The 23,423-nt window shown below is 38.8% G+C and overlaps 1 protein-coding gene across 1 annotated transcript; it reads left to right on the top strand.

Moving 5' to 3' along the window:
- Nucleotides 1–61: 61 nt before the first annotated feature.
- rars1 (arginyl-tRNA synthetase 1) lies at nt 62–23,215 on the top strand. Its single transcript, XM_017705154.2, has 15 exons — nt 62–217; nt 1,634–1,771; nt 4,214–4,402; nt 5,295–5,403; nt 5,522–5,622; nt 5,711–5,832; nt 7,979–8,099; nt 8,379–8,508; nt 11,654–11,758; nt 13,328–13,506; nt 14,659–14,768; nt 14,911–15,016; nt 17,558–17,730; nt 20,320–20,567; nt 22,671–23,215. The coding sequence occupies exons 1-15, from the start codon at nt 173–175 to the stop codon at nt 22,778–22,780; spliced, it is 1,986 nt and encodes a 661-aa protein (XP_017560643.1). The 5' UTR covers nt 62–172; the 3' UTR covers nt 22,781–23,215.
- The last annotated feature ends 208 nt before the right edge of the window (nt 23,216–23,423 follow it).

Here is a 23,423-nt window from a genome sequence, read left to right as displayed (position 1 = left end):
GTTTTATTTTTGGTAGTTTTTCATTTACCCATCCTGGAGCGGAGCAAGAGGACTTTAGTTTTGTAGAGCGTTCCGGCGACCACGCCACAGGAAAGTGAAAGTAGCCGGTGAAGAGGGACGGAGTGGTGAAGTTTCGTATAAGCTGTCGCTTTGGCTGACTTTTTTTCCAAGAATGGGTGACCCTGTGGCCGAGTACACAGCTCGACTTCAACAACAGGTCAGCTTCACAGGACACTTCAGTTTTATACTGAGCGATAAGAAGTCTTCCTTTCCGCCGGCGTGTGTTTCCTCCTGCTCGGTTAGCTTTAGCTTAGCCTGTGGAGAGCCGCCGCCGCCGCCGCCGCCGCTGCTGCTGCTGATGTAAGGTGATGAAACTCACCCGGAGCAGGAAAGCCAGCGAAGAACTGTCAGAAAACAGTCACGCATCGGAGGTTAACTAGTTGGTTCGCTTGTGGAAACGGAAAAGCAGGTTACTGCCTGGTTCTTCAGTTCCAGTCCTGGAGAGCCGCTGTCCAGTTTGGTGTGCTTGAGCCGGCAACTCGTCAGGCGGGGCTGGAGCTGAAGAGTCCTGGCCTGCAGCCACACAGATCATAAACATTTTCTTAAACACGTTATGGAAGCCCGTTTTGGCCATTGGAGAAAACATAGCCATTTAGTAAGTCTTAATAATGAAAATGATTCTCCATAATTATGATTTTTGAGTTCTGTATTATGAGATTTAAGATTAAGATCCCCCTATTAGTCCCACAAACGGGGAAATTCCACATCCACATTTAACCCACCCGTGAAGTGAAACAAGTTGTAATTATGAGATTATGACATACCGAATCAAAATTGAGATCATAATTATGAGAGAATCTCATTATGATATAGCAAGTCATAATTATGACATGTAGTGTCATAATTATTAGACACTAAGTCATAATTAGGGAATGGCTCTATATTTTTTCCAGTGGCAGAAGCAGGCGTCCATGCATGTTTTACATACTGTACTTTGTTTTCATGAACGCGCACTTCTGAGTTCTGAGTGAGCATTACATTATGCTGAAACCCTTATATTTAAACAGCCCATATAACAGAGAATTGCAAATGCCCTTGCTTGTAAACAATGAGTTTAACATAGAATGTAACTGGCCACTCCATGCAGAAAAATCACCAAACTGAGCTGGAATCCGCCAATCCAGAACCAGTTCCCCACTCCTGCCTTAGAACTTCAGTATGAACGAGGCTGAACTGCTGTAGGCTGAATAGGTTTGTGTGTGCAAATGAGTTGGTTTTAATGTTGCAAAAACAGATTTCAAAATGGGTTTTTGTGCATTTAACTTTCATATATGGACTGTTGAGTGAATTACATTCACTATTAACATTTAACAGAGTTTACAGACGACTTCAAACTTTTACTCAGCAAAATTGAGTGAAATGTGTTTTTCCATTATATGGGCCCCATAATTCCTGCCATGTATTGATAAGGTATTTTTTGTGTGTTTGTTACTTTAATTTCTAATTGAATTCCAATTCTAATGTTATTAGATTTCAGGACTGTTAACAGGCCAGCTTTAGGTACTGCACCGTAGTGTAGTCAGTGGTTGCTGCTGTTAATATCAGATATGACATTTCTTGCCCCACCTGACAGGAAAGGGAGATTAAGTCTCTCTCAGCTGAGATAGAGAGACTGAAGAACCCACAGAACCTGGACCTCTCCTCCACAGGTCTGGATGAGCTCAGGGAAGAGAACGCCAGACTGAAGTACCGCCTCAACATTCTGAAGAAGGTGAGGTCTTGATGAGCAAGTCAAACCAGTTTCTATGCATTTTTAATGTTGCTGTTTATGAGGCGAGTTATGAGAATGATGGTAGGAATCTACTTCAGGAAAACAGTACTTGTTTCAAGTTGGTGCCTCGCTGTGTATTATTTTGTATCCAAATTAAAAAATGAAACACAAACCATGTCATACGTTATGGGTAGTATTTAAGAGTATAACCGTTTCAAAGCAGTATTGACAAATGATCATTCAAAACACTATATAGAAGTTTAAAGCTGTAAACTCACGTTTAGCGTCTTTTGTGGAAGCCACTGTCAGTCATTGATTTATTCATTTTGGCCATATATTTTTAATACATAATTTCAGAAATCCGTAACTTCAGTGTCAGCTATCGTTGTTCAGTCTGTCACTCTTTGTCCATCATTATTGTATTCCAATGAGAAACATCACCATTTCAAACAGCTCGGCTAAGCAACCATCTGAGGTTGGCTAGCCAGTTTTTTTTTCCAGACATCTGCACAGTGGAGTATTTTTGCATATGTGTTTAATAGTTTTAGAAATGTCAGGGATATTATGTTACATAGAGCTGTAGAAACCATTCCCGATATCACACATTAAAAGCATGAAATGTAACTATGTTCGATTCACAGCATGCATCGTCTTGGGACCCCCATATCCCGAAAAAAAAAGAATATTAACATGCATGTGTCGGCCCCCTCTAATTTTCAAGAGATTAACCCAATTGTGAAGTTGTAATCAGGGCTCTGTTGAGTCAAGCAATTATTAACATACAAAATTTACCTCAGAATTTAAAACTGTGTAGAGCCCAAAATTGAAAACTTCCAGTTGTGCAGTGTTGACATTGTAATCATATTCATCCCAAACCATAAAATGTCATGTAACATTTGAACACTGTCCGAACATTTCATGAGCAGCTTACTCTGACTTCCTGGTTGGTAGCCTCAACTCCTAGAGTTATGTTTGTATGCATGCACCTTTAGCACTAAAAGCTAGGTTTGTTTACACCTCTCTTTTTTTATTTTGAAGGTAATAATAACTTTATAAACACATCCTCTAAGAAAGAACACATTCCTTAATATTTAATGTACAATTAGAATGTATGTGCAGAATTTAAGATGTTGGAAGAAAAAATTAAACAATAAATGTATAATATAATATGTTGAAGCAAATAAACAGAAACTGCACAACAATCTGTGGAACATGCCATATTTGCCTATGTGAAGGATGTGTTCGATTATTTTCATTTCTAAAATCAAAACATGTCATTTGTTCAAACTTGTTCAGACTATGTGAGTTGTTTTGCCTCGAAATCATGGAGATGTAAAACTGTTCTAAATTGTAATTCATAATCTCAACAGATGTTGTAAAAACATAAGATTTGTGCTTTGGTAATATGTGGACTGTACTTCTTCATGACAGATGATTAAAATATGTAAAACTCCTTGTTGTATGTAGAAAACTGCCTGATGTTCTATCAAGGACAGTTATATCATGATCATTATCGTTTTATCGCCCAGCCCTATTTGAAACTAAATAGCACTTGAGTTGCATAATGTAAAGCACCCTGCAACTCATTTGCATATCAACCACAACAGCTGCAGTTTTCACCTTTGTGAAGAAAGTTTCATGAAACAGCCAAAGTGCTGATGACACATCACATGATGGCATCGGGCAATATGAATATTTGATTTCACTGAATCAGTGGATAAGAACTTTATGAAAGCTTGGTAGTTTTTATTTTGTCAGTTTTCTGAGCTATGACAACAAATATGCATTTCTCTTAGCTAATGTTTCTGTTACCAGCTGCGTTAACTAGCCAGCTAATGCTAACAGCTGTTTAAACAGCTGCTTGTGCCCGTGTTTATTCTTCTTTGGCCTGTTGTTAATGTGATTCATTCTCCTCTCTTGATGCCTCCTAATTTTACACAGAGCTCAGATTCATTTGGCATCCAAAGGAGGAAAATTATTACAGTGGAGGATACAGAGATACAGTCTGCCATGATCTTCACTGTTGTACTTCTAGGACAGGATGAGCAAAACGCCAACCAGGCTAAAATTGCAACGGCTGCTTAAACATTCTTTTTTATTTTTTTTTTTTACAAAGACACAGAGCAGATAAAAACTCAAGACTGAGATGCAGGACCAAATGACTGAGACTCATCTAATACAACCATAATGGTGGCTTAATTGTCATTCATTTTCACACATTAGCACAACAGATAGAAATTTCAAATATATAATAAATAACTATAGATAGATACATGACAGCTGTGTTATAGAAAAAAAGAACAGCAGTAACACCTGGAAAAAAATATATGAAGAAAATGAAATGCTGCAGATGTCTAAGTTACACTGTACTTTTTTATATCATTTTATATGTTTTATATCATTTTGAATGCGGTTTTGTGACATTGCCCTGTTTTCTTCTAGAGCCTGCAAGAGGAACGTAGCTACAGCAGCAAGAGCATGACCAACGTCAACCAGCGACTCCAGGAGATCTTTGGGGATGCCATCAGTGTGGCATACCCCGACCTGGAGAATGCACCGCTCGCTGTCACTCCCAACCAGCAGGCCAAGTTTGGGGATTACCAGTGCAACAGTGCTATGGCAATGGCTCAGGTCAGTCATCTGGACCAGCATCAGAGATATGAGATGTTCCACCAAAATTGATATTTTTCTATTTGCTGCTGCACAGCTGCATGCTTAACAGACATTTTGAGTCAGATTCCTATTGAAGTTATGGTACTCTTAATCTGTTAATAAGAATAAAAAAAAACAAAAAACCTAAGACTTTATTTGCCTGTGTTGTCCTGATAATATTGTCTTGTGTTTTCCACACTTCATGAATTCTCCTCATTTGCTGCTCTGTACTGTTTTCTGTATTTGCCTCCAGAAGTTAGCACTGCCTTCAGTTATTTAATAACCCTCTGAAATGCTAAATAGACCTAGTTAATCTTCCTGGTCATACTAAGCCCAATTCATCATGCCATATATCATTTAAAAGTAATGTAAAACCATTTTTTATATAGTGTAGATATAGTATTTTATATATTTATGTAGTACTTAATTTTTAAAGGCTAGTCAGCTCAACGTTACTTTAACATGAAAAGAGGGCCATGTTTTGTGAGCATTGGTTTAATATTTGCATGTTTTCATGTCTTTCTTAAATAGCCTTGGAATGTTTTTTTTTTCCAAAATGATCAGTAATGGTTAGCAAATAAGTTAATCAGCTTCCGTTTAGTTTTAATTTGAAATTGATGTACATGCTGCTTTCCCTGGTCATAACTTCCATGAGAGTTTAATGATTGTCTACAAGTTACATTGCAAGTCGCGATGTTTTACGCTTATGTTTTAGTCAGCTAATGATGCTGCTGGACCCTGTTACTGGGGATTGCTTTCTGAACATGTCATGTTTTTCACTGCTTATGAGTCGAATAATTAAACTTAGGGTGTGACAAGCACATAAGGTTGTAATGCAGATTAAAGGAATTGTGTGCCTTTCTTTTTCCAGATGATGAAGGCTAAGGGTCTGAAGGTTAACCCTAGGGAGATTGCAGAGAAGATTGTTCAAAACATTCCTGACAATGAATTGATTGAGAGAACAGAAATTGCTGGACCAGGTTTGTCATTCACTAGGAAATATTTATTAATTCATTAATTGGCTTAAAGGTTGAAGGATTCTCAGCACCTTCTAGTACATTATTAATTATGTGTGTTTGTTTGCTTGATTCATTGCAGGATTTATTAATGTTCATCTCAAGAAGACGTTTGTGTCAAAGCTTCTCACGAACTTGCTTGTAAATGGAGTGCAGCCCCCACCTTTAGATAGGAAGCAAAAGGTTAGACAAAATTCTTGCTACACAAGAACAGACATAGATTCGCTGGTACGATTGAAGTAAAATGTGCCTCTTCCCCCTCTTTCTTTAGGTCATAGTGGACTTTTCCTCTCCAAACATTGCAAAAGAGATGCATGTAGGTCACTTGCGATCCACCATCATCGGTGAGAGTGTATGTCGCCTGTTTGAGTTCATTGGTCATGAAGTCCTAAGGTAAGTGGATTGTGAAATGGTGCTCCCTGAGTTAGCTTATACATATAGTGCTTGTGTGGGGTCCCCCGGGCCCCGATGACGACCATGAGAGTTGGCAGGAAGGCAGGGCCCAAACCCTGAGCGAGGATGGCAGGAAAAGGAGAACCGCGAGTGAGTAGGGGATGGCATGCAAGTCCCAAACCCTTAACTTCTGGGCACAGCCTCCTCTTCTATCTCCCCATCACCACAGGTGTAATGAAGTGGCCTCGCTGTGGAACAGAAGGTGGTGCCCGGGAGGCGGGGCTCACTCATGGTTCTCCTCTTCCTGCTCTCAGGTTTGGGTCCCGCCTCTCTGCTGGCTCTCATGGTAATCATTGGGGCCTGGGGGACGTGCGAACGCCACAGCCTGTAAAAGTGTTTAACCCCCTTAAGTCATCAGATTCGTCTGACTTACAGACATTGATTTTCTGTGCTGTGTCATGTTTTATTTTAAAAGACTGAGCCTCAAAATGAATTAATTTAAAATGATATTTTTTTTATGCAAGAAATGACAAACTGCAAATTCCTGTTTGTATAAGTATTCAACCCCTGTGCTGTAGAAACTCCTAGTATACACAGATGAAAGATATTGCCTTAACAAGGACACGATTGGCTTACAGTTGGGCTTTGCATGTGAATCATTTAAAAAGTTCATCTTTTCTGGGAGGGAAAAAAAACCTTAATTTGAGCAGCATTCATCAGACTGTGAAGGAAAGCTGTGAAATTTAGGACCAGACAGCATTCTAAGGAAATTAAAGTTCTAGACATGCACAAGAAAATGGAGTGTTTGCTATCCCAGTAATTGCTGCTGGATCAATTGTGAGGAAATGGAAGCTGCATCATAATACCCAGGCACTGCCTAGACAAGGCTGTTCCTCAAAACTCATCATCAGAGCAGGAAGGGGACTTATGAGGGAAGCCAGAGAGAGACTAGCAGTCACTTTGAAGGAGTTACAAAGTTCAGTGGCTGAGACTGCAGTGAAGCTGTACCAGTCAATATCAAGAGCTAAGCATTTTTCATATTTGCAAATGTGGTGCTGTTTGAAAATTACAGTACACAAGCATCTCTCCACCAACTTGAAAAACCTGGAACAAATCTGACTGGAAGAGTGGGCGAAAATCTCTCTTAAGCAGTATTCAAAGTTGGTAGAAACTTACCCAACAGACTTAAAGCCGTTATTGCAGCAAAAGTCTTTATTAGCTGAATACTTATAAAAGTGGCATTTTTCAGTTCTAACTTTTTTTTTCTTTTTTTTTTAAAGATCTTCCTTACAAATAATGAACTTTGACTTTTTTTTTGACAGGAAAATATCAATTACAAGTTTTTATTACGCTTTAAAAAAATTAATTAGTTAATACATTTTTTACACAACTATCCATTATTTAACATTGTTTTACCTGATGTGTTGTCCAGTATACATTCAGAGACTTTGGCTCTGTCCTCTTTAACTCATTATAACTTGCCCCCATATTTGTTGCATCACATGCATGCCCACATTGGTTGTTATAAAATGGATCTGCATGTGGAATTGGAGATTTCCGTGTGGTATGATGTTTTCTGTCAAAATCAAATCAAATTTATTTGTATAGCGCTTTTTACAACGGATGTTGTCACAAAGCAGCTTTACAGAATTTCGGAAAAGAAACACAATGCTGCCTTTTGTTGTTGTTGTTTACACTGTGATATTTACTGAGTCAGCAAAGGTGTACATTCAGAACAGAATTAAGCTTACTAAGCTTTCAACCAAAGTGTGTGAAGGCAGAAATATGTTCCTGTTCATATTTCCACTTGCTTAAAATGAAAATTTGTGATCATTAATTTAGAATTCAGTTTATTATAGGAGAATAGTAGATGATAAGGCAAAAACAGCCTCATTTAGTCTCTTTATTAAAGAGTTAAGAGAGTTTATAGTAGCTGTAGTGCACAGATTTTCTTAAATGAAATTTTAATTAGAAGGCCTCTCTTTGAGGATGCATTTAGGCTCCAGATTTAATGAATATTCTTTTTCTGTATAGCCAGCAAATCTGTTACACAGGTAGTTACATTTCTGTTACCTTGGCTAAAATATGTAGCTCAGTTGTTTTGAGTTCTTTGTTTTCCACTGAAGCATTTTTGGATTTTCATCAGGTTGAACCATGTGGGAGACTGGGGAACGCAGTTTGGAATGCTGATCGCTCACTTGCAAGACAAGTTTCCAAATTACCTGAGCGTCTCCCCACCAATCGGAGACCTCCAGGCTTTCTACAAGGCAAGTCCTCTTTATTTCAGTTATCGCTTTTTAATGGAAGGATCGATTATACTATTTATTTAAGGCTAAACGTACGAGAGTAACAAATGAGAAATAGATCTGTAAAAAACAAATAACTACTGTTAGAATATATATCCGAGTTAAATCCATGAAAACCAATGAGATAGAAGCCCATAATAACGTGAATATGTCAAGAACTCCGTATAGTGTGAGGCAAGTGAGCAATATCTGGTCTGGGTCTTTTTTTCGTTGACTGTTCCCTCTCATCTTCACTCTCAGGAGTCAAAGAAGCGTTTTGATGATGAGGAGGAGTTTAAGAAGAGAGCCTATCAGTGTGTGGTCAGGCTGCAGAGCAAAGATCCAGACTTCATCAAAGCCTGGAACCTCATCTGTGATGTGTCCAGGAACGGTATGTGTAGGCCAAACCATACAAATTGGGGTGTAAATCTAACCTTCTCGCCATGATGCGGAGAGGCTCTAAATTGTATATTTAGATCTTAAAGTAAATGATCTTACCTTAGAGCACCACTAGGGGTCAGGGTTGCTTTGCAGCTGAGTCAATGACGGAAGCTGGCTTGAATTCGCTGTTATCTGTTCTGATTCAAAGCCTTGAGCCATGTTTGACTGAATGCTACACCTAATATTCACAGACACCTAATAACTTCATGGGACAATTTATCTGCCCTGTTCCTTGATTACTAGCATATTGAATGAGGCTGCGTTTATTCAGCTGCAGCAGGTATATAAATGGAAAGTGAGAAATTTATATGATCAGCAATTCTCAGTGCTCAGAGCTGGCAGATTGTTCCCTTTTAAGGAGGGGTTGGGCCAAAGAGACCACCAGCTTTCAAATCCATTTTGCACAAAGCTTCAGTGCATTAGGGTAGAAAATAATTATAGAGGGATGAAAAATTGCTTCTCAGAAGCCTGATGAACTGAACACCACAGGGCCCTGGTTTTTATTCTAAGCAGCAGTAACAGCCATGATGGCCTGGCTACCTACATGTTTCCAAAAATAAGTGTACGATTGTCCACATGGAAATTGTGGGGGGTATTCAGACTGACATTTCAGCTTGCCATTTCAGGCTTGTTGAACAAAAGTGAGCATTTTTGTGTGGCCTTCATGTAAAGAGAGTTTCGTTTTATAATTTATAAAATTTAAGCTGTGTCATATCAACATTGTCAGTTTGACATGCACTAAGCTACAAAGTGAATTGTTTTAATATTTTACCCAAAAAAGTGTGAGGACACCACACAAAGAAAAGTAATCACCTGACAAAGGATTAGAATAAGCTGTTATAAAAGTTTATGTAGGTTAAAGTAGAGGTTGGGCATATTGCAAAAATATACCATGATACTTAGACTTTTTCATGACACACAACATTTATCATGCTATTAGTTTTTTTTGTTGTTTAATTTATTAACCTCGAAAAGACCAAAGACACCCTGTGTTGCCAAATTTAAAACTACTTCGAAAAACCATGAAAACAGTGCATTTGATTCAGTGTTTTACATTCTATGCTGCAGTAAATCTACGTATACAGGCCTAATTATGCTCTCTTTGTAAAGAAACATGCAGTTGGTCTGTGTTCTTTAGGTATAGATGATAATCACAACAAAGCATAACGGGAAGTTACTTATCATGACAATAATAAAACACTGCCATATGGCCGCCCCTAGATTAAACTCAGTTGTCTTGACCAGTTTATGTAGGTGCCATTACAAGTAATATGTAGTGTAGCTAACATAATGTTTGTTGTTCTAAGAAGTACAACTAGTCAAAACTCTTTTCTTCCAGACACTTTTGAGAGGATTTTGTAAACTCTTACCCATTAAGGATCAGGTTGTAATGAGAATGTAGTATTTGGTGTCTTGCCCAAGGACTCTTAGTTTAGTTTATTGGATTAGTTTATTGGTCAGTCTGTTTTTTAAAAAAAAATCTCCTCAGTGATTAAACCATCACATTTGGAAGGCAATTCATTTACAACAGGATGAGTGTGTTTGTAGTGGATTATTGGCTATTTAATGTGATCAGAATTTATTGAGCGATACTAGTCATTAATTGTAGTAAAAATTCAAAACAAACTTTCTAAAATTCTAATCTAAAGGAATACTCTAAACCTGTAGGTGCTATTAAATGATAGTGCTCTTCCAGGTAGCATATTGAGTTACAGGTTCAGTGACTCTTCAAAAGCATCTATTTTTTGTTTTTTGATTCGTAAAGCATTAATATTTCTGATACTCGCACTAGGAGACCAAATACAGCAAGAAGCAGTGGTCAGAAATCTATTTGTGTAACGTGATGTGACATCTGCCTGGAAAAACAGATGTGCATCTGAATGGGACTGAAATGGTCAGAGCTCCACTTAGTTTGGTGAGAAACAGTAGGTAATTCAGACTGTAATTTTCTCAGGGAGGGAGAAAAGGACTGACATGGCTGGTCGGGACCTTCAATCGAGGACTTGCCTCCGGACCCCATGTAAATTTAATTCTGAATAAAGAAGTCTTTAATGGTGTAGCGATTAGTATTGAGTAACCTGAAATATTTTCTTTCGGCACTATTTTGCCTTACGCTGTCCTGCGTGTACTTCTTTACAATGAATGACAATGTGAAACAACGTCTTAAGCATAAGGAAACATATTTCCAATCTTCATCTTATCTCAAGTCTTATGCAGTGTAGAAATTTTGGAAAAAAAAAATCTACTCTTTTGAAGTATTCTATGTGTTGGTGCCATTTGGACATGTTCTCTGACTTTACAGTGCTAAATACTGCAATTCTGTGCACTTCTTACCTTTCAAGTGCCAATTTAAAACACAGTAGTGCAGCTAGGAACGCTTAGGAACGCTCTGTTGGATCAGCTAGCTGGCCTTGTCTCAAATACAGACAAGCAGCCTCTCTAACCTTCAAAATGTTGACCTGTCCATTTAAACTTGGGCACACAGTACCTCACTTTGAATTTGTTAGCTCCCCCTTTAATTCCACATCACTTTAAAATTATAGACTGAGACCTTCTCCAGCTAATCCCTCTCCCTCGGCCTTCCGTTTTAGTCTCTATATTTAATAGAGACCTTTCCAAGAAGTGAATCTATTCCAACCAGCACTGTAGTTTTAGCTTCTGAACTCTGAAGGGCACAGGTGCCCCCAGGCACCGCAACTGACTGCCTTGTCTTTTTTTGTCTCCCTTGTCTTCCTCATCTGCCTCTTCCCTCTATATTTAACATTACTTCAGCTTCATATTTATCTTGATATGATTGCTGGGAATACCCTGATACCCTTGATTCCTTAATAACCCCACCCCATTGAATGGAGGCATATATAATGAAGGTCAATTAGTGTGTGTTTATGTAGCTTTTCCTGCTGAACACATCAAATCTATTTTTATTTTCTTTGCTAACTCGAGGCATTTGCTTAGTTTGATTTCCCCGAAGTGTGACTTGTGTAATTAAACTCTCTCTCTCTCTCTCTCTCTCTCTCTCTCTCTCTCTCTCTCTCTCTCTCTCTCTCTCTCTCTCTCTCTCTCTCTCTCTCTTTTTCTCTCTCTCTCTCTCTCAGAGTTCCAGAAGGTGTACGACTGCCTGGGCATCCGTATCATTGAGCGAGGGGAGTCCTACTACATGGACATGATGGCAGATGTGGTGAAGGAGTTTGAGGAGAAAGGTGAGCTTGACATGAAGGACTCTGAGGTACCAATAAGGGCTGTGCAAATGACACCTTTTCAAACACAATTCTTTACTTGTTTTCTGAAGGGGCTAGAAACTCCAGGCACCTCATAATTAGATTTCAAATTGCTGAAATGTTATTATATAATGATTCTCATTTTATTAAAGCTGCACTGTGTAAAATGTATTTTGTTAGAATTGAAAGAAGTTTCATTACAGAGAGGAGGGGTAAAAAACAAGCAAATTATGGTGTCCAGTCAAGTGACTGAAATAATCATTTTAAAGCTTTTTTCACCATCAGTGTTTTATATGACTGTTCATGTATTAACATCACATGCGCATGCTCAAAAGAAAATCCAGCTGTTTATGAAGAAATGATGCTAGCAGACATGACTTGCAAATGGTGCCCTCTGCTAAAAAAATTTGGACTGCTACATGGGCTCTACTCAAATTTTAAAAGATGTCTACATGCTTTACGTGGGAAAAAAAGTTTTCTGTCATTATGCTAGAGTCAATTTCTAACAGCATTATGCTTTTTCATAATACCCAACAGTGTTCCGTACAGATTTTTAATAATTCCCAACAGCATTCCATACTTCTCTTTAATAATACCAATAATGTTCTGTACTGCTCTTTTATAATTGCCAACAGCGTTCCATACTGCTTTTTTAATAATACCCCACAGTGTTCTGCACTACTTTTTTTTTGGAATACTCAACAGCATTCCATACTGCTTTTTCATAATTCCCAACATCCTTCCGTTCTGCTTTTACATAATACCCCACAGTGTTCTGCACTACTTTTTTTTGGAATACTCAACAGCATTCCATACTGCTTTTTCATAATTCCCAACATCATTCCGTTCTGCTTTTACATAATACCCCACAGTGTTCTGTACTCCTTTTTTGGAATACTCAACAGCGTTCGTACTGCTTTTTCATAATTTCCAACAGCATTCCGTACTGCGCTTTTGTAAGTCCCAACAGTGTTCTGTATTTCTTTTTTGTAATTCCCAGCAGTGTTCCATACTGCTTGTTTATAATATGATGATGACAGTTTTATAGAATAATATCTGAAATTACACTGAAATTTGAAATGTAGGCTCCAGTCTCTGACCATCAGGGGGCAGTGTTGCTTCAACATGCTCATTTGCACTTTCTCGTCTCTCTCGTTCTCTCTTCACACTCTCCTTGCCTGTCTCTCTACTACTTTCTCTTCATTTTTCTTTTACTCTCTCTCTCTGTTTCCCCTCTCTTTTTTCCCCTATTCTGTTCCTCCCCTCCTCTTTCTCTTTTACTCTGTCTGTCTTGCCTCTCTTCCACTGTTTTCTCTCACTCCTACTTTCTTTCTTTTTTTTTAACTTTCTTTTGCTCTCTCTCTCACTGCCCTGTCTCTCTGTTGCCCTCTGTCTCTCTGTCTCTCTGCTTCCCTCTTTGTCTGCCTGTCTCCCCATCTTTTTTCCCTATTCTGATCCTTCCCTCCTCTCACTCTCTTCCTTGGTCTTTCTCTGTCTTGTGCCCTCCCCCCCCCAATACTTTCTCTTTACCTCTCTCACACTCGCTCTCAGGTCTGGTGGAGTTGGATGAGGGCAGGAAGATAGTGTTTGCTCCAGGTCAGTCCATCCCCCTGACAGTGGTGAAGTCAGATGGGGGTTATACCTATGACACGTCTGACCTGGCAGCCCTGCGGCAGCGTCTCTTCGATGAGAAGGCTGACGTCATCATCTATGTGACTGACAGTGGCCAGGTGCGTGTGCGGCGCTGCTGGACCTCAGCGATTTATGGGGGGTTTGGAGAGAAAGTCCAGTCGTGGCCCAGAGCTCTCACCCCTGCAGCAAGAATAACCTGCGCATGCTTGTGTGTGTGTGTGTGTGTGTGTGTGTGTGTGCGCGTGCATGTGAGTTTCAACTTCTCATCGCATCAAATATTAATACAGGCCAGGCCAGTTCTCTGGTATGCTACAGTCTTTCACACTGCATCAGGTTCATGCATTAGTATCACTGTGCTCGCTGTGAGAATGGGTCATATGCCTGTCTGCATACAATGACTATCACAGATTTCTAATGCTGTTTCCAGGGTTGCAGATATTTGAATGAAATTAAAAGTTCTATAAACGGACCGGCCACTTCAGATAATATACAACCACCAGAAAAAGAGATATCAGTCTATAAGACTGAAAAGCAGCCAATTTTCTATAAGGGCCAGACTGATATGAAAGCTTTGCTATAAAACCAGTACGAATTTTAAGGAATTCTGATAACGCAAGTGCTGTCAAGTTTTTCTTTACTGCTGAAGAAAATATGGATAATACTCCTCCAGAATATCCTGTCCTCCATTTGGGTTTTCAGGATTCTGAAGGGTGGGTTCATGATTCCTCAGATTGTTTCCATGTTGTTGTTGATCATCCTCTTCCTCTAATACTTACATAGATATTATTACATATTATTACAATATGTAGACTTTAGTATGTGCCACAAAACCCAGCATGCTCAAGAGCAGAGAGGGGCTCGTCATCCAAAGCAATGAATTTCTTTACTTTCATTAGTTTTCTTTTTCATCACTTCAGTGTTTTAAATCATTACCATTCAAATTATTTGTAAATGTGACGATGTGTAAATGTGATCGTAAATCTGAATTTGACACTTGTAGGCTTTTTTTTTTGGTCAGCATTTTTCAGCCTTTCAGCTTCTTTTGACTGAAAACGGAAGTGCCATTTTTTTAGTTGGCTGAAAGTTTGCTGTGTCCTTAATAAATATTGGTGCTTTATCAGTAGGATTATTAAAAATGCAAATGCACTGTAATGCTGATTTAATGCCAGGACTCTGGTATCAGTGTTGATTTTAGCTATTTGGTGGATAGTACAATATATATTTGTTCATCTGTGTTCATTTTATGACAGGCTGGGCACTTCCAATTGGTTTTTGCTGCAGGTCAGATGATTGGATGGTACGACCCCAAGGTCACACGTGTGGAACACGCAGGCTTTGGAGTGGTCCTAGGAGAGGATAAGTAAGTTATCCACTGCTATTCAATAATCCAGTGGTGTTGTATGTATATCTGTTTTCCAGACCCATTGTATTGTTCTGTGTTGAATGGTGTATAACTGTATATATGTAGTGCACTCTTATTAAAGTCACTGTATCTGCCACAGAAAGAAGTTTAAAACCCGCTCAGGGGACACGGTCAGGCTAATGGACTTGCTCAAAGAGGGCTTGAAGAGATCTATGGACAAACTTAAAGAGAAGGGGAGAGATAAGGTGAGGACTTAAGGCAAAAGGGGGAAAATGACACACAGGCTTATTCACACATGCCATCACTGGGTCCTTATTTGCCCTAAATTCCTCTCGCACTACCACTACTCTACTCCAGTTGTGTGGTTCAATTCAAACAAGATCAAGGCACAGCAAATAAGAGCAAAATGGAAAATTGTGACTTGGTACGTCTCCTTCACTGGCTCCCACGGGAGTTCAGCAATTAGCTTTGCCTCACCTGCTCATAATGAAAGATTCTCTAATAGCTCTGCATCTTCACCCTGAAACGCCTCAAATGAAGTGCTGATTTAGAGTTGCATAAAAAACACAGCTCATAGATGAAAAGAGCAGTCTCTTCTCTATCCACTGCCTCACGCTTGATCTGAAAGGCCTTTAGAAGCTCTTGTACACTTTTTCTTTAGATGTAGTAGTTATGTCTTTTTAGTTTTTCCCTGTTTTTTGTACTGCCAGGAAAAGCAGAGGCATATTCTTCCGACTTGGCGTTGGCTAATATATTGCTAAGCCTACGTACTTGTCAAGGATATTGAAAGTTACACATGCTGCATTAAATTGTGCAGGGAAAGTTAGCAGGCGTGTAATCGCGCCCCATTCCCCAGGGCATAATCAATTAGAAGCCCGGCATCGGCGGCAGAAGCCAATTCTGACTTATTCTGAGAATCTGATGTTGTTACGATGCGCACTGCGGACCATTTAGGCATCCTCCCTGGATGTCACTCTACTGCGCCTGGCTGTCATCCCAAAAGCACCACCTGTTAAGGAGCTTGTGTTTAAGTAGCTTCGCTGAGAAAATCCATATTCTTGGAGATGTGCTGTGATGCTGGTCCTGTTCACCCAACAGAAGGTTTCTCTCCATCAAATACTGCACTAGCAGTTCGTATCCAGCACAAAGGCTGATGTCTTGTGGAATTAACCATATTGGGTTAATTTAGCCGGTGATTTTTCTATCTTTTTATTAATTTATTTAATTAATTTATTTGTTTTTAGCACAGTGCGAGTTTACACTTCCCAGTGTGAAAAGATTACCAGTTTCCGTTAGGACCTGGGGGGGAAAAAATTTGCAAGACGCTGCCGTTGGAATAAAAATTTGTTTCTCCAGAATAGTAACTCTGTAAGGAGAAGGAAAAACACACATTACTTTGAATGTAAATCAGTGGAACCAGACTTTATTCCAAATTATTTTGGGCCATTTTGTTTGGTCCATTCTTCATTAAATTTACACACAACGTAAAGGGTAACAGGCATTTTCAAATTATGTCAAAAACTGAAAAATGACAAAAGGGAGATACGAGGTTTTCTTCCGACAACAGCAAAATGCTGATTTATGGATTTTTAAATGAATGCTGATAGCAGCCTATTTCATTTGAATGTGGTCAGAAATGACAATAATATTTTAAAGAGCACATATCCTACTTTTTATCTTTTTTTTTAACTCACAAGTTGTAATTCATTTGTACAAGACCATTTTCCAACCTCTCTATCCCTTAAAAACAATTAAAAACAATTTCTGTTACTCTGCATTTAAGACTGATATATGTAATGATCTCTTTTCTGATTGGATGTTCTGTATTGTGCCTTGTTCAGAAAGAAGTCCAGGCTGAAATACACTTCACTGCAGTGCGATTAAGCAGGGCTAAACTGCTGTGGACTGGATTATTGGATATGTATAATGTGTTGAATTCACCACAGGCTCTTTTTGGAGCTTAGTTTCTGTACATTGACCTTATGGACGGGGAAGTGATCTGCTGATTTTGAAACTTTAATCATCTGTACATACTACATCACACTCATTTATTTAAAAAAAACAACACATTTTCCATCATATGGGCCCTGTTAGACTCAAGCAGCAGAAAGTCTAAAAGGGGAATTCAACGGTTTCACAAACTTTCTGTGTAATTATATTGAGATGTAATCAGCTATTCAGAGTGGTTTGGTTCATTCTGAGAGGAGCAGTGGTGGAGATAGGAATTGCCATGTCTACAACACAAATACAGGCATTTTATACTGTTCAGAACAACCAGTTAAACCTGTCTTTTAAGTTCTCATATGTAATATTAAGAGTGGTGAATTATTTTTTGTGGGGTTTTTTGGGCTTATAACACCCTATGTTTACCCCTTCAACATGAATTGTTTTTTAAAAATATTTGCTTTATGCCAGAATCTTATCATAATACAATGTCTTCAGCATCCAGCAGCATATTTGTAACCATTTCTTATAATACCTATAACCTATCATATAATTGATATAATTTACCAGTTCAGCTTATACTCCTTTAATACAAGTAGTGACGGTCAGTTTAGCAGTTTCTTAAGAGTGTGGTATATGAGCATGAAACCTTAAGACACTTAATGATGGACTTTTTCCCCTCAAATAGGGAAATTATTTAGGCATGATTTGCACCCATAAATCTGCCAGGCAGAAAAGTGTGTCATCAGTCGACACCAAATGTTTCACTTTTGAGAATTTTGAATGTTACAGCATAAATGTTTTGCTGTGTTGTAACTCTGCACATGTCTACCTAAATGTAGGTTTTGACCCCCGAAGAGCTCATGCAAGCGCAGCAAGCAGTCGCTTTCGGCTGCATCAAGTATGCTGACCTGTCTCACAATCGCATCAACGACTACATCTTCTCCTTTGACAAGATGCTGGACGACAGGGGCAACACGGCAGCCTACCTCCTCTACGCCTTCACTCGCATCAGGTGAGCCCCCACGGGGGATCAATAGGCACAGACAGGGGGTCCGTGCTGGGGAGTGGAGGCTGGATTGAGGCTGGAGTGGGAAAGGAGCAGTCTCACCAGGGCTTCTTGATGGACCCTGTCCAATCAATACCTCACGCAGGCAGCCGAGTTTGTGCTCCCTTGCCAGTTTCTGGCTAGTTTGTAGTAAATATGTAAGTGTGTCTTGGAAGGAGAGGGGCTCTGGGTCTAAGGCTGTGCAATATAGACAAAACACTAGCATTGCCATTAATTGCAAATACTTTGCTTTTGTTGGATTACATGAATACATAAAGCACCCACAGAAGCACATCTGTAGGCTTATCGGAATGATCACAGGGCACAATAAGAAAAATCTGGATTCATTTGCATAGTGTAGCCTTCTGTGATATCAGTATTGCAATGGCCAGTATGCAACAAAAGCAAACAAATATATCATGCAGCCCTAGTTAGTGAAGCGCAGTGTCAGTCTCACCTTGCTTTTTTCCAAGAAAATTAATATTGGCATTGGACAGATGTTTAGATTTGACCAATATTTCAAACATTTGATGGTGTATTTATCGTGCTTTGGAAGAACAGAATGTTTAGCTGAGCTACTACACAGAAATATCTGCATTTTATTCCGTCTTACTGGATTTTAACCCTCTTAACATAAATTAATAATGCTAATCCAGGAAGAGTTTGTCCCAGTATTTATAACACTTCTAAATGTTTATACATTAGCCTCGGCAGATAAGTATTTGGAAAGTATCGATATTAGCATCACCCCGCAATTCCCATATCGGTGCATGCCTAGTTCTAGCACATATTTGTGGGTGGTAGAGCTCCTTCTGTGTTTGTGTTCATGGACTGTGTGTGTATGTATCAATGTGAAGTCTCTGAAAAGCCTTTCTGGTCTCATTTGGTGTGTCTGCCTGCCTCTGTGCTCTCACTCTCTCTGTCGGGCTCTTGGCATTATGGCAGGAGTTCAGAGCTTTGGAGTCATCTCACCTTTTTTGTTCTGGCTGTATGGGTACTTTCAGCCTTGGCTCTCTGTCCTTTTCTCTTTTTCTATTCTGAAATCAAACCCAGCATTTCACTGCCCCTTCACTCTCTGTAATGAATGGATTCAGTATGCTGTCCTACTCACCATGAGCCTAGTTCACTGCACTCCTGCTTTTTCTATTCAGGGCTCAGTTCAACCAAGAAATAATAATGCGGGTGTCACTGAATGAGGGGTTTTGGGGCAAAGTAACATTTGTCTTATTTCGGTTTTGCTATCTGGCCTACAATGTTTCATTTATTGTTTGCATCATTGTTAGTATTTAGTAAAGTTGTTCCAATTCCAGATATTCTGGCACGGGAGTCCACGGGAGGGAAATGGATGGAGTTGATTCCAAGAGTAGAAATTTTCTTAGATCCAAAATCAAGAAATGCATCACATACAGTGCCTAAAAGTTTTTGACCAACACTATCATCATGTGTTTAGGAATTATTGAATTTTTCATGGAAATTGTGCTTTTTTTATATTGAGACGTACATCATTTCAGCTATATTATAACTAATAAATCAACCCTTCAGGTCCAACTGCACAATAGCAAACTAGAAAACTCTTACCTACCCACCCAGTTTACTTCCGACCAAAAGGTGGGACACTAATTCAAATGAACATGTTCAAACCAGAAATCTCCAAATGTCTTCATTTCTTTAATGTTCTCAAAATGTTGCTTTGGAAAACCTGAATATTGAGTTCAAATGTCAAATATTGTCTTGGTTAGAAAATCTCTGATAGAAAGAGTACAAATAAATTGTAAATGTGCAAAAGTCTTGGAAAGAAACAGGAAGAGTTCAAAACCTGCTGCACTCTGACCGTTCCAAAAAAAAGTAGACATATCAATTGTAAGCCACTTTTTTCAAGTTAAATAAAACCAGTCTTTTGCATATTGCATATGTGCAAGTCCTTAGCAGAGATGGTCATAAGTGTTTGACTAACCAGGAACCACCTAATTGGTTTTGTTGCTTAACGTAGCCTAGGTCCAGTCACGTTGACATGAAGGGATGCAATAGCTTGTGGGCTCCTGGATTATGTCGTTAGCTTCAGGCAAAGCTTATGATGACTTTAAAAGATGAGATTCCATATTTATGAACTTTCTTCAATGTAGAGTATGCCTTTCTCAGAAAGACATTGTTGTCACGGTGTACTGATATGTTTGATAAGGATAATATATAATCTCAGATTTTTCTGTTTAGGTAGTCATCTAATTTGACATGTAATAAGAAAAAGAAGCCTAGCTCCATGTGTTGTAACATTGGTACGACTATGTAAACGAATACAAGTGAGAATACATTGCACGACATTGCAAGACAATAAAAGTCTTACATGTGAAATCACAGTATAAATTTCACACTAATGCTGTATTACAGGCTCATTTGCGTATGACTCACTTCTGTAATATCAATATTACCAACATCACTTTAACAATTATTAAATGATATTCTACAATTCTAGTTCCTAGTGGTCCGGATTAGCACTTAGCATGCTATTTATACCTCTTTATTCATTAAAAACTAGTGATTCTGCTCTGTGACCTGCAGGTCCATAGCCAGGCTGGCTAACATTGAAGAAGCAGCCCTGCGTAAAGCAGCCGAGACATGCGAGATCCTGCTGGAGCATGAGAAGGAATGGAAACTGGGCAAGTGCATTCTGCGCTTCCCTGAGATCCTGCAGAAGATGGTGGATGACCTGCTGCTGCACACGCTGTGTGACTACCTCTATGAGCTGGCCACCACGTTCACAGAGTTTTACGACAGCTGCTACTGTGTGGAGAAGGACCGGCAGACAGGTGGGACTCCCAGCATGGCCATGAACCAAAGGGTTAGGAGTGCTTTGCTGCACAGTGGGATGAGTCAGTTGGAATAATGAGTGGTTTGGGCTTGCTAACATTTTGTATTACAGAATATTTTCTAGACTATGACCTGGCCTTTTTTTAAGCTCCCAGATGCCCGTTCTTAGAGTAAAGTTTGGGCAATATGACTATACTTAGGGTGATTGTGATGAGTTACATCACATTACATCACAGTATACTTTTCTAAGTTTTTTTGTATATTGTCAGTACTTGAAGAATACTGACTGCATGGTTCATTACAAAGAGAGCATAATTAAGCCTCTTTAATTGGATTTCAAAAATGTAATCTTTTCACATTTACAGTTAGTAAATTACTGATTAGTTTGCAATGTGACTGACATACAAGATATCTTCAAATTTTACTGCACAATTACTTTTTGGATTAATTTAGCATAACTGTGCAAAAGTTTATCATTTTTATTTTCGTTTCCAGTATGTTATTAAATTTATAAAAAAAAAAAAAAGAAGCCATATTTAAGTTTAGAATTTGACTTCAGCCTTTTTCATACGACTGTACACGTCAAAAGAGCTTGATGGCTCTACATAGTATGTTATTGTTTAGGATAAAAAGCAATTCCTTGATTTATGAACAAAATAACTGCTAGATTACTGGCTTTCTAATATTGTTGATAAGTGACGGCCCTAATCGTGCATCGTCAAACTGTTTTGAAGTGTTATGATACCTGTGTTTGATATATGCCATATTGCTGACCCCTGCTTAGACTCCAGTCCTGGAAGGCCCCAGCACTGAGGGGATAGAGCTCTCATTTAACACACCTGATTGAACTCTTCAGCTAATTAGCAGAATCTTTTTGACAGGATTCATTGTGTTAAAGAAAGAAAGCATGAATTTTTGCTGAGTTTTGTCCTTGCAGGAAGTAAATGAGACACCCCTGTCTAGACTAGTCTAGTCTAGAGACTAGACTAGAAAAGAACAAAACGTCATGCCGTTATGTAATGACATTACTGGCTGAAACAGCACAACACCTATAATAGACAGATGCTTTTTCCTCCATTAGTTGGCTGTATGAATGAATAGTATATGTTGAATGGGAAGAATGGACTGAGACTCCGGTCAAATTTTCTGTCCTAACAACCTGCATGTTATTGGACTTTGTTCAGTGTTTTTCCCCCCACAATTAAATTTCCTCGTTAAAAGCTGGTTACACAGACACTGACGAAGCTAGATCCTCTTGGATTAAATAGCTCTTTTAATATAGACTAATGAAAACTGAGTTTCACAAAAGAGATTAGAAGCACTCCTGAGCTGTGACTAGTCATGATTGAAAAAGTTGCTCTCCAAGTATGCTGATTAGATCTTTGTGAACTTTGTGACGATGTGAACTGTTTGGTAGGGGATTGTGTAACTTTGATGCAGGCTGAATTCTTTGAATTAGCGCAGAGAACATGTTGGACCAAGAGTATATTTACTCCTGCTAGTGGCGAAACTTTCTTATAGTTCTCTCACCATTTGTCCTCATTTAGCTGTAAAACATGGCAAAGTTTCAGGTAGTCATCTAGTACTATAGATTGTCCTTCATCTGAACATTGAATTAATCGAGTTTAGAATGGTATGGATTAAGCAATTTACTGTAACTCTATTCAGTGGACGGCACTTAAGAGCCAGATTGCAACATCTAGTTGGCTACATGTTGACAGAACCCTGCACAATTCTATTTCCAAGCTTTTATTTTAAAACATATTACTTAACCTTTTTAAATTGTTCAGTTTTAAAATTTTCACAAAGCAGCACTTGAAAAGATGAAACTAATCAGTTCAGTTGACATCAGTTGCTTGTAAAGCCACATTATTGCACATTTTTCAACCTTTTCATTTTGGTTTTCCATTTGCTATTCAACTTTGAGAACACTGCTTGGATTTCACTTGTGGGGGGAAATTATGCAGCAATATTGCTTACTATAATGTTAACAGTTGTTAAGTTACTGAATAGCCTCCAAGTCATTGATTTAATGGGAAAGAAACAAGCTTTTCTGCGAAAATTGCAAGTTTACCAATTATAATTTTTCTTTTCTTTCTCAGGGGAGGTGGTCAAAGTCAACATGTGGAGGATGCTCCTGTGTGAGGCTACAGCAGTCATTATGGCCAAAGGCTTTGACTTATTGGGTCTCAACCCAGTCCAGAGGATGTGACCTAGCTGTTGCCTTGACCACAAGCCCTTCTCGCCAACCATTAATGTCCTGTTGGATTTGACGGTAAACTGAATAAAACCCAAATGACTCCTTGTAAAGACGTGTTTTGGCTCAGTTGCTTATCATTCTTCTTGTGAATGTCAGAGTAGCCATCCAGAAATTGGGGATAGCCAGCCAGAGCTGCCAGTCTGACTGTTCACAGCTATACCACATGGCTCATGACATTTCTGGAACTACCAGAAAAGATGAATAAGATCCAGTTAACAAATTTGAAAATCCAGCTCACATTCTTCTAAATCCGTAAAGAATCTGGATAATTAGCCATGTGGCTTTAGTTCTACTGAAAGTTCTACTCTTCATTGTTTTTTGATTCTATATTCAGAACAGTAAAAAATGAGAGCCTTGGGGTTGTTAAGTAATAAATCAAGATTTTTATATGTGCTGCATTCGTTGATTTATTTTCTTCCAAAGCAAAGACTTTGTACTCTGAATTATTTCATTTTAGATAAAGTAATCGAGTTCAGCGCGTATAATCGCGCTCTTTCTTTACTTAGGCTTCAAGATTAAATGAATTGTGGGTGATTAATGTAGTGTTCTGGCCTGATAATCAGTATGGAGATTAATTGGACTGATTTCATTTATT

The sequence above is a fragment of the Pygocentrus nattereri genome, chromosome 16, assembly GCF_015220715.1.
Source record: "Pygocentrus nattereri isolate fPygNat1 chromosome 16, fPygNat1.pri, whole genome shotgun sequence".
Classification (NCBI taxonomy): Eukaryota; Metazoa; Chordata; class Actinopteri; order Characiformes; family Serrasalmidae; genus Pygocentrus; species Pygocentrus nattereri.
This window is presented reverse-complemented; position numbering and strand designations above follow the sequence as displayed.

Excerpts from the sequence above, each read along its gene's own strand:
- rars1 (XM_017705154.2), top strand. The coding sequence starts at position 173 with ATGGGTGACCCTGTGGCCGAGTACACAGCTCGACTTCAACAACAG. Across the intron at positions 5,404-5,521 it reads AACAGAAATTGCTGGACCAG|GATTTATTAATGTTCATCTC; the intron begins GTTTGTCATTCA and ends GATTCATTGCAG. Across the intron at positions 13,507-14,658 it reads ATGTGACTGACAGTGGCCAG|GCTGGGCACTTCCAATTGGT; the intron begins GTGCGTGTGCGG and ends ATTTTATGACAG.